The sequence below is a fragment of the Acipenser ruthenus genome, chromosome 6 (genome assembly GCF_902713425.1).
Source record: "Acipenser ruthenus chromosome 6, fAciRut3.2 maternal haplotype, whole genome shotgun sequence".
Taxonomy (NCBI): domain Eukaryota; kingdom Metazoa; phylum Chordata; class Actinopteri; order Acipenseriformes; family Acipenseridae; genus Acipenser; species Acipenser ruthenus.
The window spans coordinates 3,739,987-3,754,071 of record NC_081194.1 but is presented as its reverse complement, the minus strand read 5'-3'; the positions used below and the strand labels follow the sequence as shown (position 1 = coordinate 3,754,071).

Sequence of the window (14,085 nt, the reverse complement as noted above, 5' to 3'; positions counted from 1 at the left end):
GTTAATCATTTTAGGAAGAGATGATCTTGGTCTTTAATTTTTTTTTTTTTCTTTGGTTTTACTTTGGATGCTTTTTATAGTGAGATTTAAACGGGGGGGGGGGGAGTAATTTATCTACAGTAGGTGTTTTTCTCCAAACTGTAATTTGCACAGTTTTTGGTCAAAGGGCAAATGCTTGTCAAGTAACAAAGAGTGACTTACAAGGTTCATTTAGAGAACTCAAAGATATGTCTACGTTGTTTGTTACTGGTCGTACATAACATTGAAAGTTTTTGTTGTTGTTGTTGTTGTTGTTGTTGTTGTTGTTGTTGTTGTTGTTGTTGTTGTTATGATAAATGTGGTCCACTGTTCTTTGTAAGACTAATAAAACTATTTAAATATAAATAAGACTAATAAAACTATTTAAATATAGGCTATTTTAATGGTTATTTAAATAACCATTCTCTCACTCTTAGTATTTTATTTTTAAGCAGCTAGCTACTTCAGTACACTCACAGGTGTATAATTTGTGGCTAATTAGTTTAACCCTCTATGGCATGAATTTTTATTTTGGTGGGAAAAAAATATTTCACCCCATTTTTTGGGAGCTTGGGGGTCCCTGATAATATATCCATCATAAAATTTGTCGTCCCCCCCCCCCCCCCAACCAGATATTGGTTTGTTGCCTCAGGGCAACAATGTGCTACGAGGGTACTGAAACACCAAGGTTTTCTATAGTACATATGATAAGTGGAATAAGGAAAATAAGCAATATATGCATTAGAAGAAGTTTTATTTTGACAAACATCAACCACAAATGGTTTCAACCAATCACAATTAGAAGCTTTAAAGTCAAAACATCAAACAATCATCACATTTCCGGCACTTGGCTTTTGGTGTACCTGTGCACCCTGGTACCTTGCATCTCCCCTTCTTTTCAGCCATAAATATTCAGTGGGCTGTGGCATCCAGGTGCATATCAGGGACTGGAATTGGAGCAGCGGGTCCTTTTCTCCTCTTCTCCTCATACTCACCAGCAATTGTGGAACTGGGACGACCTTTCTTGCGCTCCAGACTCTTTCCACTTTTGCATAGGCCTTCAGCGATGTATGACTTGAAGGTACACAGCTTCATTTGTTCCTTCTTTCTCATGCCAGTGCCTTCACAATCTCTTCGGTAGAGCAGCCAGGTGGTCACGATGATCATATCCAGGAAGTGGAACACCAGCCGGTGGTGCCACTTCTTTGATTTGATTTTGTTCCGGTACAGTGCAATCAGTGAGTCAAACAGATCCACCCCACCCATATTCTTGTTGTATTCTTTCACCACAGCAGGGCAGGGGACTTTGGTGATCATCTTTCACTTGCGATCCCACCTGTCAACCTCGGTGACTGGGTGGGCTCCAGTGTAATCACTCAGAAGGGTCACTGAGCTGTTATCGTACCACTTCACAACGTGCAAGGTGGTTTCTCCAACAATGGCCATCTTCTGTTCAAAAGATCCACGTCCTGCTCTCTTCAGCTCAGCATCGCACATCAAGTTGACCCCTGGTAGTCTGTTGCCACGAACAGTACCAGTGCAGTGAATTCCCTGCTGAGCCAGTGTGAGCACAAGAGGGACACTCGTAAACCAGTTGTCGAAGAAGAGCTTGTACTTCTCTTGCTTGGGTATAGGCTGGGCCAGGAGGAGGACAATGTTGCCACTTGCTCCCACATCTGCTAGCTCAGGGGGTTGTACAACTCTCCCTGTGTAGATTTCTAAGTTGTGCGGGACACCATCAGAGCCAGCCAAGACGAGTATCTTGTAGCCCCATTTCTTTGGTTTTGATGGCAGGTATTACTTCAATCTATTTCTTCCCTTGAATGGGACCATCTGCTCATCAATAGCCAGCTTCTCACCCATTGGGATTGACGTCAGTTTTGAGGTTAGATGAGTGACCAGTGGTCGGATCTTGTGGAGTGGATCATCATTTTCCTCCTGTCTCTCTTCATTGTTACTGAAGTGCAGGGATTTTTTGATGGCCTCCCATCTATTCAGTATGATGGTGTCAGCTACTTGGGACACTCGGCAGGCTTTGTTCCAAAACATGTGGGTGCATGGTAAACCAAACAATGACATGTACACCACAATACCCAGGAACTGCTCCAATTCTTTTGTAGTGAGGTTAAGGGGCTTGTTTGCGTTACATTGTATCGCATATAGATTTGACTGCCCTATAATAACTTCCAGAATGTCTTCAGAGAAAAACTGCTTGAAGTACTGGAGGGGGGACATGATATCATCAGATCTTGAAAGCAGGCCCTGCCATTCTGGGTAAGCATTGAAGTATGCATTGTGGGGTGTTCTCCACCGGGGTAGGCATGGAACATCAACCTCTGCTACATCTTCATCCTCAGACTCAGTCTCACTGTCCTCACTGTCCTCACTGTCACTCTCCTCAAGCTCACTGTCCTCACTGTCAGAGGGAATGACCCTAACTGCTCGATCATGTTCCTTCCGCCCATAAAATGTTCTTGTGTCCATTTCCTGTAAGTATCAGTAGATAGTAAAGTAAAAACATTGACTATGGTCATAATTATGCATCCGAGCACATCTCCACACTTTAGCATGATATTGCCTGAACAAAAGTGGTCCAACTGCACAATGTTGCCCTGAGGCAACGAAAAAAAAAACACAGTTTTAGTATATAAATAAAAAAAAAATAAGTCTTTAAACAATCAAACATACTTCTTTACATACTCATGCACATGCATATATTTTTTTATATAAAGTTATTTCAATTTAAACATGCTAAAAAGTGATTTTATCTTACCAATTGGTGGCACTGTGTCCCATGCGGCTTTGCTTCCTGAAAGGACTGCTCCACCCCCAGACAAAAGGCCACACCCACTTCAGCCCCTCAATTCATTGGACACAGACATGTCAGGTGATATTATATATATTTTTTTTATTAAAAAAAATTAAAGGGGCGGTGTGAGGTCCAAAAAGGTAGTTTGTTGCCTGAGGGCAACGCCATGCCATAGAGGGTTAACTTGCCATATTGTGCTATATGTATTGCTACTTTTATATTGAGTTTAATAATAATAATAATAATAATAATAATAATAATAATAATAATAATAATAATAATACATTAAATCATTAAAAATACATTACGATTTGGCATTTCTTTCTTTCTTTCTTTCTTTTTTTACTCACTGTGCCAGGCTGTATTTATAAATCCTGCCAGAACTGAACATCTATGAAATTACCGTATTTCACACAATTGTAGATTCATATTGAATAAATAAAGGAAATGAAAACACATGGCACACTGAGGAATAAGCACGAATGTCTGTTAATCACTTTATAAAAATAATGTTCTTGATTACCTTAGTACCTTGCTTTTTATTTTATTTTATTTTAACTGCAGGTGAAATAAACTAAAAGCGTTTGTTTACGTTATTTTGACAAAAGGTATACTTTAAGTTTTTGAGCAAAATGTCAGGACACCGGGACCTTTGATGGAAAACCGGGACTGTCCCGACTAAACTGGGACGTCTGGTCCCTCTATCTGGGGCCATTTTTCAGCTTTCTAGAGTAGTCAAATAAAAGGGGGGAAGAAGGAACATCTCAGTATACTCTTCCATGAAAAAAGGTCAGAAAGCAGTCAAGCACAATTGCTTCTATATGTTGTTGTGTTTTTTATCCCCACATGATTCTGACCACCAAATGCTTGAATTGTACTTGTGTGCAGTACAGAGACATAATGTACGGTGAATCTTGGCTCATGCTTTTCAGAACAGCGGCCAAATCCTTTGTGCTGCCAGAGCAAGGCCTCCAAAGGTGAAAGGCTAAAACATTGACCTGCACCACCTTCTGTACCTGCCCATGTATACAGATACATATTTGTACTGTACAGTAAGTGATTTCTATTGGTATAGGGCAGACTGGTATGTCCTTTATTACCAACATCAGTAAAGAGCTTTTGAAACACTTGTTATGTCATTCACAACGATGGAAAGGCTGAAGCCATTAAAAGAGGCCTCTGCGAAAAGTAATGAAAACAATATTACTATGTAGCAAATATTGATTGGGTGCATTTGTGGCAATATTACTGGAAGGCCTTGGTCTCCATTCAACTCTAATTGTATCTAATTGTACCACGTCATGCAGTATTACTGATAACACCTTTCAAATTAATTTGAAAATAACTAACAATTGTATGAAAGAAAAAAAAAAAATACAGGGCGCTTTGTACATCAATGCTGTGATATTGCTTCAGTGCATACCAGCTTACATTTTACACAGTTGTGAGGTAAATAAAAAAACAAGACAACAAAAAGGCTTGACATTTCTGTGCTGTGAGTATCGGACTGACTAGCTTCTGCAGTGTTTGAGATTATAATGGTCTCATGTTTAATCCACCCAATTGTACCTAGAATTATTATTATTATTATTATTATTATTATTTATTTCTTAGCAGACGCCCTTATCCAAGGCGACTTACAATTGTTACAAAATATCACATTTTACATTATTTCACATTATACAGATTCACATTATTTTATATACATTATACAGATATCACATTATTTTACATACAATTACCCATTTATACAGCTGGGTTTTTACTGGAGCAATCTAGGTAAAGTACCTTGCTCAAGGGTACAACAGCAGTGTCTCCCACTGGGGATTGAACCCACAACCCTCCGGTCAGGAGTCCAGAGCCCTAACCACTACTCCACACTGCTGCCCCAATAAAAAAGATGTAGTAGATTTTTCCAGATATTCACACATTTACTAAATGACAAGAAATCACACTAATTTGTTTTCCCTCCTTCAAAATCTGTAATAAGATTCTTGTTAATCAGTTCACATAAACGGAAATATATTTTTTAAGCAAAAAATGCAGTAAAAAAAAAAAAAAAAAAAGTCTTGTAACACTGTACAGGAAATGGATTTATTTGGAATGACGTATTGGGGGAAGAGGGCAGGGCAATGTTATTTAAAAAAAAAAACCCTCTAAAATGAGATGTTGTCTCTGTAGATAATGCAGGATACCTGCACTGTTATGACATGATGCGTGAGTTTTTTCTTGCTAGCTTCCATTAGTTATCCCCTCCTGTCACAAGCTGATAAACCTTAGGCCCATAAAAGTCTGCCTGAATTTATTTGTTGCGTTGTGCTTCACTGTGCAGGATGACCCAATCATGACTTGTATACAATTTTCATCGAATAAACTATGGCTATTTCTGAGGCATGAGCAGAAAGATATGCTTTGTTCCTCTGTGAAGATGAGCCTTATTCTGCAACTGTGACCTCAATTACCAATTATTTTTTTTTGGTCATTTGGGGAATTCTTTGGCTTTCTTCATATGTCACTTTAATTACAAAACAACAGGTTTAACAATTATAATGCTTATTTATTTATTTATTTCCCTTGCCGTTATTATTTACCACAAGGGGTTGGTTAAAAAGGGGGCGTCTGAAGGGTACAATAATCAAGAGAGGTTATGAACGCATGTATCAGCAACTCTGTATTTTCCTTGTTTGTTGGTATACCTGCCACTAAACTCAGAAAGCTTCAGCTTGTCCAGAACACAGCAGCCTCACACTCGTCTTTCTTAACATATATACATATATGAATGAGTAATATGTTGAGAAAGACGAGTATGAGAAAATATATTGCGCTATATAAAAATAGATTTGTATTGTATTGTATTGGTCTGAAAGGTTTAAAGCCAAGGCAAAACTTAGATAGCAAATGACTTAACGGCTCTTGCTTATGATTTTTTTTTTTTAATTTCAGCTGGAACTACGTACATTTTTGGCCGAGGAGGTGGACTGATCACTTACACATGGCCCCCCAACGACCGGCCAAGCACCCGCGCTGACAGGCTGGCTGTAGGATTTAGCACCCAATTGAAAGATGCTGTTTTGGTGCGGGTGGACAGTTCTTCTGGGCTCGGAGACTACCTACAGCTACACATTGTAAGTATCAAGAACACATGCTGAAAATGATTTGTGTGTTTTTTTTGTTTGTTTGTTTGTCGTAAAGCTTAATGTTTTTTCTCATACTAATTGTGTGCATCTAGCCAGGGAGCAAGTTAAGGGGGATATTAAGTAAATCAATAAAAAAAACCTTGACTTCACTTAATTTACTCCCACTTACTATAGAAGATCAGGCTGGGTTGTTTTCTTTATACAGTATGTGCTGCTCATCATACCCCTTCGACCCAATGATCATGAGAAGGGGTGAGTCAACACCTTTGATCCTAGTTGTCAGTTTGATTTCTATCACATTCTGGTGGCAGTTACATCTGACAATGTGACCTTCTTTCCTACAAGCAATGTTGTACCAAGACTGCTTCTTTTTTCAATAAAGACACTTTCTGTTGTAGAGATATGGAACCCCCTGCGCTTTAACAATTGGTATTCATGTAGAGCTTTTGAGCTTACACTTACACATGCACACATACACACCGGCTGTCATTTATTCAGTTCAAGTAGCAAGGAAATATTTTCCTCGTAATGCAATATTTATTCTCCTGGAATCGTCTGTCTCACACAGATGCTTCATTCCCAATGGAGCCTCTGATTTACTTTAAGAAGCAAAGCTCTTCTACAGGCTCCTGTTTCTATGAGATGCTACCATGAACCTTCTGTGTTTTGGTTCACTGAGCAACCAGATATGTAATCCTTTGTGATCACTGGGTCATTTGGAGTTTAAAGTCAATGTGTTGTCAAAATAATAGGCATGGGAAATGTTAATGTTTTTTCGGAGGGGTATGTACAGCAATACATTTTTCTATGTATACCTAGAATATTCTTTCTCAAGACTCTGTCACTAACAATGCTGATACAGACATACACAGCACACGTTCTTATGTATGTTTGCTTTGAAGCAGTAGATTGAAGCCCATACCGAATTCTGTTCCAGACTCTAAAATATTGAATAGCAAACTGCATCAATGACTAATGCCCACTGTTAATTAATTGAGCCTGCATAATGCAGTGACTCAGTCTTTACTTTTCACAGGGTAAACAATGGTTTAAAAAGTGTAACATCCTCTAAGTTGACAGCTTTATTTTTCTTCCTGGCAATTTTGTTTCATAGAAGCAGGATACATATTTGAGGCACAAAAAGTGCAGTTTTTGACTTAATTTAGGATTCCATTCTTTTCTGGATTTAAAAACGTACATCATAATGCCTCAATTCAATCAAAATGATTGCACCAATATCGCCACAGTAGCGCTATAGCACTGTAAAATAACATGCCCCATATTGAGCTGCAATGGCTGTCCAAATTGGATTGCATCCAGGTTTTAGTTTTGTGTCTATTTTTTGGGCCACGTCAGTTCTATACAGAGAAAGTCCAATATTCAGTCATCTTATGCTGCAATCTTTCAATTTAAGTTGACATTTTTGTATCAGTTCTCAATGTGGCAGCCAGTCTATTGTTTAAATTTCACGAGGCAGGAACCAGGCCTACGTAAGGAACTACTAGAATAAAGACAAAGTGCTTGTGACTTGGTAACAAAATAGAGGCTTCCCCTTGACTACTTAGAGAACCGCCCTTGCTGAGGTGAGGACTTCCCCCAAGGGGAAACTAAAGAAGGATAGGAGGACGAACCAAGGTCTCCCTGGCTTACTGAGTCATCTAGTTGAGAGAGGTCAGACTCGGCTGACGCTCCGAGGCCGCATGGAGAGCCTCTCGGTCTGTGTAGGGAGAACAAAAGCGCTGGAATATTAGAGCAGAAATATTATCAAGGAGAGAAGAGTGAATGTAAGAATCCACTGCTGAGGTAGGACTGGTTGATTTTAACTTTGGCTGTTGATGTTGCTGCACTTATATGGAATGAATGGAAGAATGCAATTGGGGAGGAAGAACGGCTTTAGAATGAGCTGAAACAGAAGATTGCGAATGTTTGAATTTAGTTGAAAACCAGTTCATTGAATGGAGGAGGAAAAGGTTGAGCTGAGGGGGACGGACAGCCTGGGATCCTTCAAGAAGCTGCTTGATGAGATTCTTTGATCAATAAGCTACTAACAACCAAACGAGCAAGATGGGCTGAATGGCCTCCTCTCGTTTGTAAACTTCCTATGTTCTTATGTTAGCACAGAGACCACTGAAGAATCTATTAAAGGTTATGATTGGGCTGAGACCAGTAACCAGTGTATTCTCCAATACTAATCGAGAAGCTGCTTTGGCTGAAAAAGCTTAATGATACTCATAAAAGTTGTACCGCCATATCTGACCAAGAGAGCAACAGTGTTAAATAATGAGTCCCGTTCTTGTCGTCGGTGAGCTTAAACTTCACAGAGGAGATCACGAAAAACTGAAAATGCAAGCACAATTCTCCAAGAGTAAATGTTTTACACAGCCGAGGATCCCGAGATTTTAGAGTAACAGACAGATCTCCACAGTTAACTACCCTGTGATCCAGAAATTCTGAGATTGCAAGAATCAAGACCAAATTAACCAGTCTTTACCTTCAATAATATTGCATCTCAGTTGAGGAGAGAGAGAGTGCAGTTAACTACTGAAACAGAAGAGGATCCTGAAGTAGATGCAGTTGCTAAAGTCAAGATTGGCTGCTTGAGAACAGGTGTGTGCGTGGCTGAAGCAGTGGGGGAGGCGAGCGCTGCTGCTGGTGCTCTACTGATGAGGATATAACGGCTGCCTATAGGAATGCAGGTGGATGGAGGATGAATGAGTTGATTGATATCATTAAAAATCTGATAACGTAAATGGGAGGAAGGATCAGTGAAATTAAAAGCTGAGGTGTTGTAGATACTGAATCGGAGGCGAGTGAAGCTTGCAAAGTAGCAGGGGCGGCGCGTGAACTGACTAGTTTTGATCTCTGCTGAGTCTTTTGAGGAGGAAAGACAGGCTTGTCTGATATGGAATTGCAATATGAAGCGAATAAAGCAGCCCGATCACACCCTGCTTCAATAGGCAATCCTTTTTGAAAAGGCTTTCACGAGTTTGTCGATGGGCCAATCCTTGTAAAAAAAAGTTGCGCTGGAGAATTGTCCTCAGGTTTAATACATTTAGTGCGGCAAAGAGAAATGGCAGCAGGCACAGCTGGATAAGCAGGGACTGAAGCAGCAGCATTGTCATATGGAGGAGAAGCAGGACGGGTGGATTTCTTTGAAAGTTTTTTCGGTGGATTATTTGTTGAAGGAAGACAGCCAGAAGGAGAGAGAATTTCTTCATCTGAGTCAGACGAAAACGAAAACTGTCTCGGATGAGTAGTCATTTTATACCAATTGAAAACAAAGTTTTTGTTTTAAAATTGGGTCTGCAAGTCTGTGTGGTAACCGCAAACTGAAAAGCAAGACGAGAATTAGGAAGCTGGCTACGGTTTAAATAGGGTGACTGACAGCTAATTAAAAGTTGACTGACAGAAATTTTAGTGGGATGACTTGGTGGGGGGGAGGGAAGTCCCAGCTCCAGCTCCAGCTCCACCTCCAGCCCCTCAAAATACACCAAGGTTCTACAACAAATGCATCTTCCCATTAAAAAGCAATACCAGCCCAGCATGTATTCATCTTGTCAAAGTGAGTACTGAATATCTGAGGAAAACCCTGTCTCCTGTGTAGGAACCATGGGTTTGAGTGCAGCATAACAACAGCTTTTGTTTTTAGAAATAAATTATCCTTTTTAATCACATATTCCTTTCAAATTTATACAGAATCAAAATGACTAAATCAAACCAGTGCAGGATATTGTGTGTTAAGGCACACTAGAGATACATATGTTAACATGTGTTTACTAACAAAGTGGAAAACTATACCCCCAATGTGTCATGCTGCTGTGTCAAATGAACAAGATTGAGCTACCTTTAAAAATAAAACAAAACAAAACAAACAAAGAAAACATGCTTCAAGAATAGAAGAACAATTTAGAAATTGATATCTTGTGTCTTCTCATATTACTTTTCATGCGCAAGGGCTCAGTATTATTTTACATGCTGAGTCTCATTGGGTTTAACCAGCAAGTGGTTCTCATCTTATCTCCAGTGGGATCAAATAGCTGACAGTGCTCCCCTATGGCCATTTTAATAACAAATACTGTTGATGCAACCCTCTTGTATTTGTCTACTGTACTGAATGTAATTTACTTCACTGTTCATTCGCAATCTTGATCTACAGAGGTTTTATGAATATGAGCTCTCAATCACAACTTCCATTCTAATATCTGACCCAGACAATATCCAGGAATAACCAGTGCATCTTACCTGGTTGTCTAACAGGAAATCAGACAGTTTGATAGACACAAAACAATTCTCCATCCAGCATACATACAATGAAGAGAATGATGTATAAATACAAAACACTCAGATGGACACAAGGTACACTTATGAATGCACTTGTGAAGGCACTTGCCAATATGTCGATCTACTCTAGTGAATAGAACATGAGCCACGTAAACCGAATGGGTGGTGAGTAAGTGAGGTTTATTGAGTTTGTTTCATTTAGATTTTGTATCCCATCAGTTCTGTCTACCTACCTCTTACACACACTCGTTTAAAAGAGTCCTGGGTTTTCATAAGTCTCCTTCACTTAAAACTATGGTATTTAATTGCATGGATTTGTGTTGGAGTCTGCAAAATACCTTGCTCATGCAGCAATAACTGTGTGCACAGTACTACCTGGGGACACTGCAGTTGTTTGGTACTGCTGTAGCCTGTCTCCATGGAGCATTATATGCGCTATTTTCCAAACATCTAATTGCTTATGTCTCTTCAAAACATCTGATATATACACGCAAGCTAAAATAGGATGGCTCTGGACTTAATATATTCTGAAAAGCAGCGTGTAAAGTTTTATAATGGATGCTTTAAATGTGCTTTGCGCCTTTGCTTCAGCTGTTTTCCGTTATACGGAATGAAAAGTTGCTGGAGATTGAATACACCTAATTGCATTCTTAAACAAAAAAAAAAAAAGGATATTTTTCTTACTTTAAAAAGTACTATTTTGTCTTAAGTGAAAAATACAACTTTTTCTTTTTGTTTCTTTTAAGTGCATCTGCATCTTGGAGGAGGTTTGGTATTTTTCTAAAGGTTCCACTGCAGTTTTTATATACAGTTGGTATGCAAAATATGTAATGTTATATTTCTTCTGAATACATTCAGATATCTTCAGAATCTTAATTTGTGTTAATTTGTGTTTCATTTTCAAGGTTACTTTTGGAATTTGTTTACTGTATCTCACTTGCTTTTCTAAAATATAATATTGTTGCTTATTAAAATGGATGATTGCTACCTACAGAACAAATATTTCAGCGTGCTTGGTAGAATCTAAACATTAACAGTAATACATTTTTTTAATAAAAAAAAAAAAATAATAATAATAATACAAAAGTAAATATGTACTGTAAATAACTTTCTTGAAATGCATGTTAAATCTGATGTAGCTTTAAGAGAGCTCATCAATAACCAGTCTCTTTGTTGCTAGAATAACAGCACCTTTGGAGTAAAATGTAATTTAACAAATCCTGTTCAGCAATAAACAGCACAATGCACAATTACTGCTAAGGATCATTGCGATTTTCACAGCTCAGTGACACACAATTCCCTTGAAGCATTCGCTGTGTTCTAAACAAGGGCCATATTCATTTCTGAAGTTTATCATGAGAGAGTAATGAGAAATTAAACTAAACATTCAGCTTTTACGAATTAAATAGACCCCACTGTTTTTTTTTTCATCTTTGGGACTTTGATTTCAAGCCATTCTAGTAATGGTCAGATATTTAGAATTGGAATTAGGTTACGCAGACCTTCTTCTCAGCTCTGTGAGCCCCCTCCCAAAAGAAAAAACAAAAACACAAAAAATATATAATGCTTTACAGTACTGTGTCTTGCATTTCCATACTTTCTCTGTCTCTCAGAATTTCCACATTTTAAGAAGCAAACAAGGAACAAAAAAACAAAACACACCCACATCGCTCTACCTACCGATCCACGTGTGAAAGTCGGATTCCATATTCTTGTCATTAAACCGTGGTTGGAAATTCTGTCTTTGTCTTTTATCAGCTGGTACTATAGTTTGAGTTTTCCCTAGATTCACTCTCCTTTTTTTATTTCTTTTTTTCTTGCAGAAGGGATAGGAAGCAACGATGATAAAAACAAAATGACAGAAGGCATTGGTTGATACAATGAAATAAGCAACGGTTCCTAATAAGTTCAGATCAAAAGCTAATAGAAGCAGTTGCAGACACACTACAACATGGCACCATGCTATATTTAGAGCAAGTGCTGCTCTGTTATTCCCAGTGCTTCATGGCTTTTCTGTCGCATCGAATCTGCATTAAAACTACACAAAGCCAGTTGAATTTTTGCATTTGTGTAGAGCCACTGCATCAGAGTTACAGCTACATTTACCATTAAGGCATTATATTCTGGACTATTTTAATATTTAACTACAATATGCTGTGGATCATGAACTTTTAGTTTTTCCACACTTAATTTGGAATTACATACACAACATAAATATACAAATTAACCTTGAAACTATTTGCAAAGAATCAAACACATCAATTACTCTGAGCTTTAAACAGCACAGATAAATGTATACCACCCCCCCTTCACCTCCCTGCCCCCTGCCCCCTGCTGTTTCATTGCTGAAGAGATTGGATTTGGAGTTTAGGTACAAGGACACAGGAACAATATAATTTTTTAAACCCTTTAATTGACACACACCCAGATGTCCAGATTACTTTTCCCCTAAAGGAACTCACTGGGATGGCACAGTAATCTCTCTCATAGTGGAAGACCTTTGTTGTGCTTTAATTGCCTGCTTAATATGTTTGAATTTACATGCAGTTCATACTGCGACACAAAGACTATTGAGAACACCCCCTCTTCTTCCATTGTAAGGGAAGTGCACAGGAATAACCATTACACATTACAGTACATATTTCTAGTTTTCCGCCTCCGCTCTGCTCATACTTCCAGGGCCATATTGTTAAGTTAAATATCAGGTAGGAATAACATTGGAAAAGTATAAGATTAGACTAGTGTAAGTATTAGATCGGTTCAATTATTGTTGATTTCATCATGTTTTATATTGAGATTTTTTTAAAATTTCTCTCAGAAATGGCATTGCTGACTAAATAATATGTAGGGGTTGGTTTGAATATGGGGGAGCCTGTGGTCTTATACAATACTGCAACACTGAAGGCTTTCAAAGTGCCCACACTTGCCATTGCCATCTCTAATACGCACATTAATCTACACTGACCAGAGTATAATTTTAGAGAATGTCGAGACAGGGCCCTGTTTTTGACCCTTAACGAATCTTACATTCAGACAAAATAGTATTAAGCACGCTGCTAATAAAATCAGTTCTAGATTGCTAGTGCCTTCCCCAACCACGTGATCTCTGTAGTTTGGAGGCCCAAGGCTGAGCGTCTTCGGTGGAGCATGTTATTTTATTACATATGCTTACATTAGTGCTGTGCTTTTACAAAAGGCTGCACGTCTGAGCACAACACCCTCAGAATAGCAATAAAAGAGGCTTCTGCCACTGCACACTGAAATCATTTTGGCCATTATGTCGAGTATTACCCACACAGCAGCCCATCTTAGGGTCCACGGTGACCAATTTTCTTTTAAACTGTTTCATCTGGTATTAACAGCGTCCTTGATGTTGTATATAGATTATCATGTAAGAGAACTTAAAAAAAAACAAAAAAAAACACTTTTACTCTTTTCAAACGTTGGAGGCGAAATAATTACAAAATTAATTTCTCACATCATTAGATGTGATCCTGTTTGTAATTAACCTCTAAAACCCAATATAGTCTTTCAGAGTAATAATAATAATACAAAATAAATTGTTGTGCCATAGGGTACGAAATAAAAAAAATTGGATTTAGGTGTACCAAAGGAACAGTATAATATCGTTCTGTACTTGCCCTGAAGCCGTAAGAATGAGTTTTTTTTTGTATGTGTGTTTTTTTGTTTTTTTTTTTAAATCTTTAGACTCATTGTACACAGGGTAAGCATTATATTCCAAGAATTACAGTAGTCTGGCATATAGGATCTCAATAATATTCATAAACCAGGCCATAAAACTCATATGTTCTAATGCTCAACACTGCTGCGTTAGAACAT

General features: G+C 38.3%; 2 protein-coding genes across 26 annotated transcripts in view; one reads left to right on the top strand and one right to left on the bottom strand.

The window, feature by feature from the left end:
• Positions 1-14,085, top strand: part of LOC117410391 (neurexin-1) — a 455,487-nt gene that overhangs the window by 290,306 nt on the left and 151,096 nt on the right. For all 25 annotated transcript variants that reach the window (XM_034016883.3, XM_034016882.3, XM_034016890.3 and 22 more), the window contains one exon: positions 5,771-5,952. In XM_034016883.3, coding sequence (XP_033872774.1) covers positions 5,771-5,952 — 182 coding nt within the window. The remainder of the gene's footprint in view (positions 1-5,770; positions 5,953-14,085) is intronic.
• LOC131737252 (piggyBac transposable element-derived protein 3-like) lies at positions 806-2,983 on the bottom strand. The gene is made up of 2 exons (XM_059024844.1): positions 2,792-2,983; positions 806-2,630 (listed from the first exon to the last, which is right to left on the bottom strand). Exon 2 carries the CDS (start codon positions 2,500-2,502, stop codon positions 1,816-1,818), a length of 687 nt encoding a protein of 228 aa, XP_058880827.1. The 5' UTR covers positions 2,503-2,630; positions 2,792-2,983; the 3' UTR covers positions 806-1,815.

Coding starts and splice junctions, on each gene's coding strand:
- LOC131737252 (XM_059024844.1), bottom strand. CDS start 2,502: ATGGACACAAGAACATTTTATGGGCGGAAGGAACATGATCGAGCAGTT.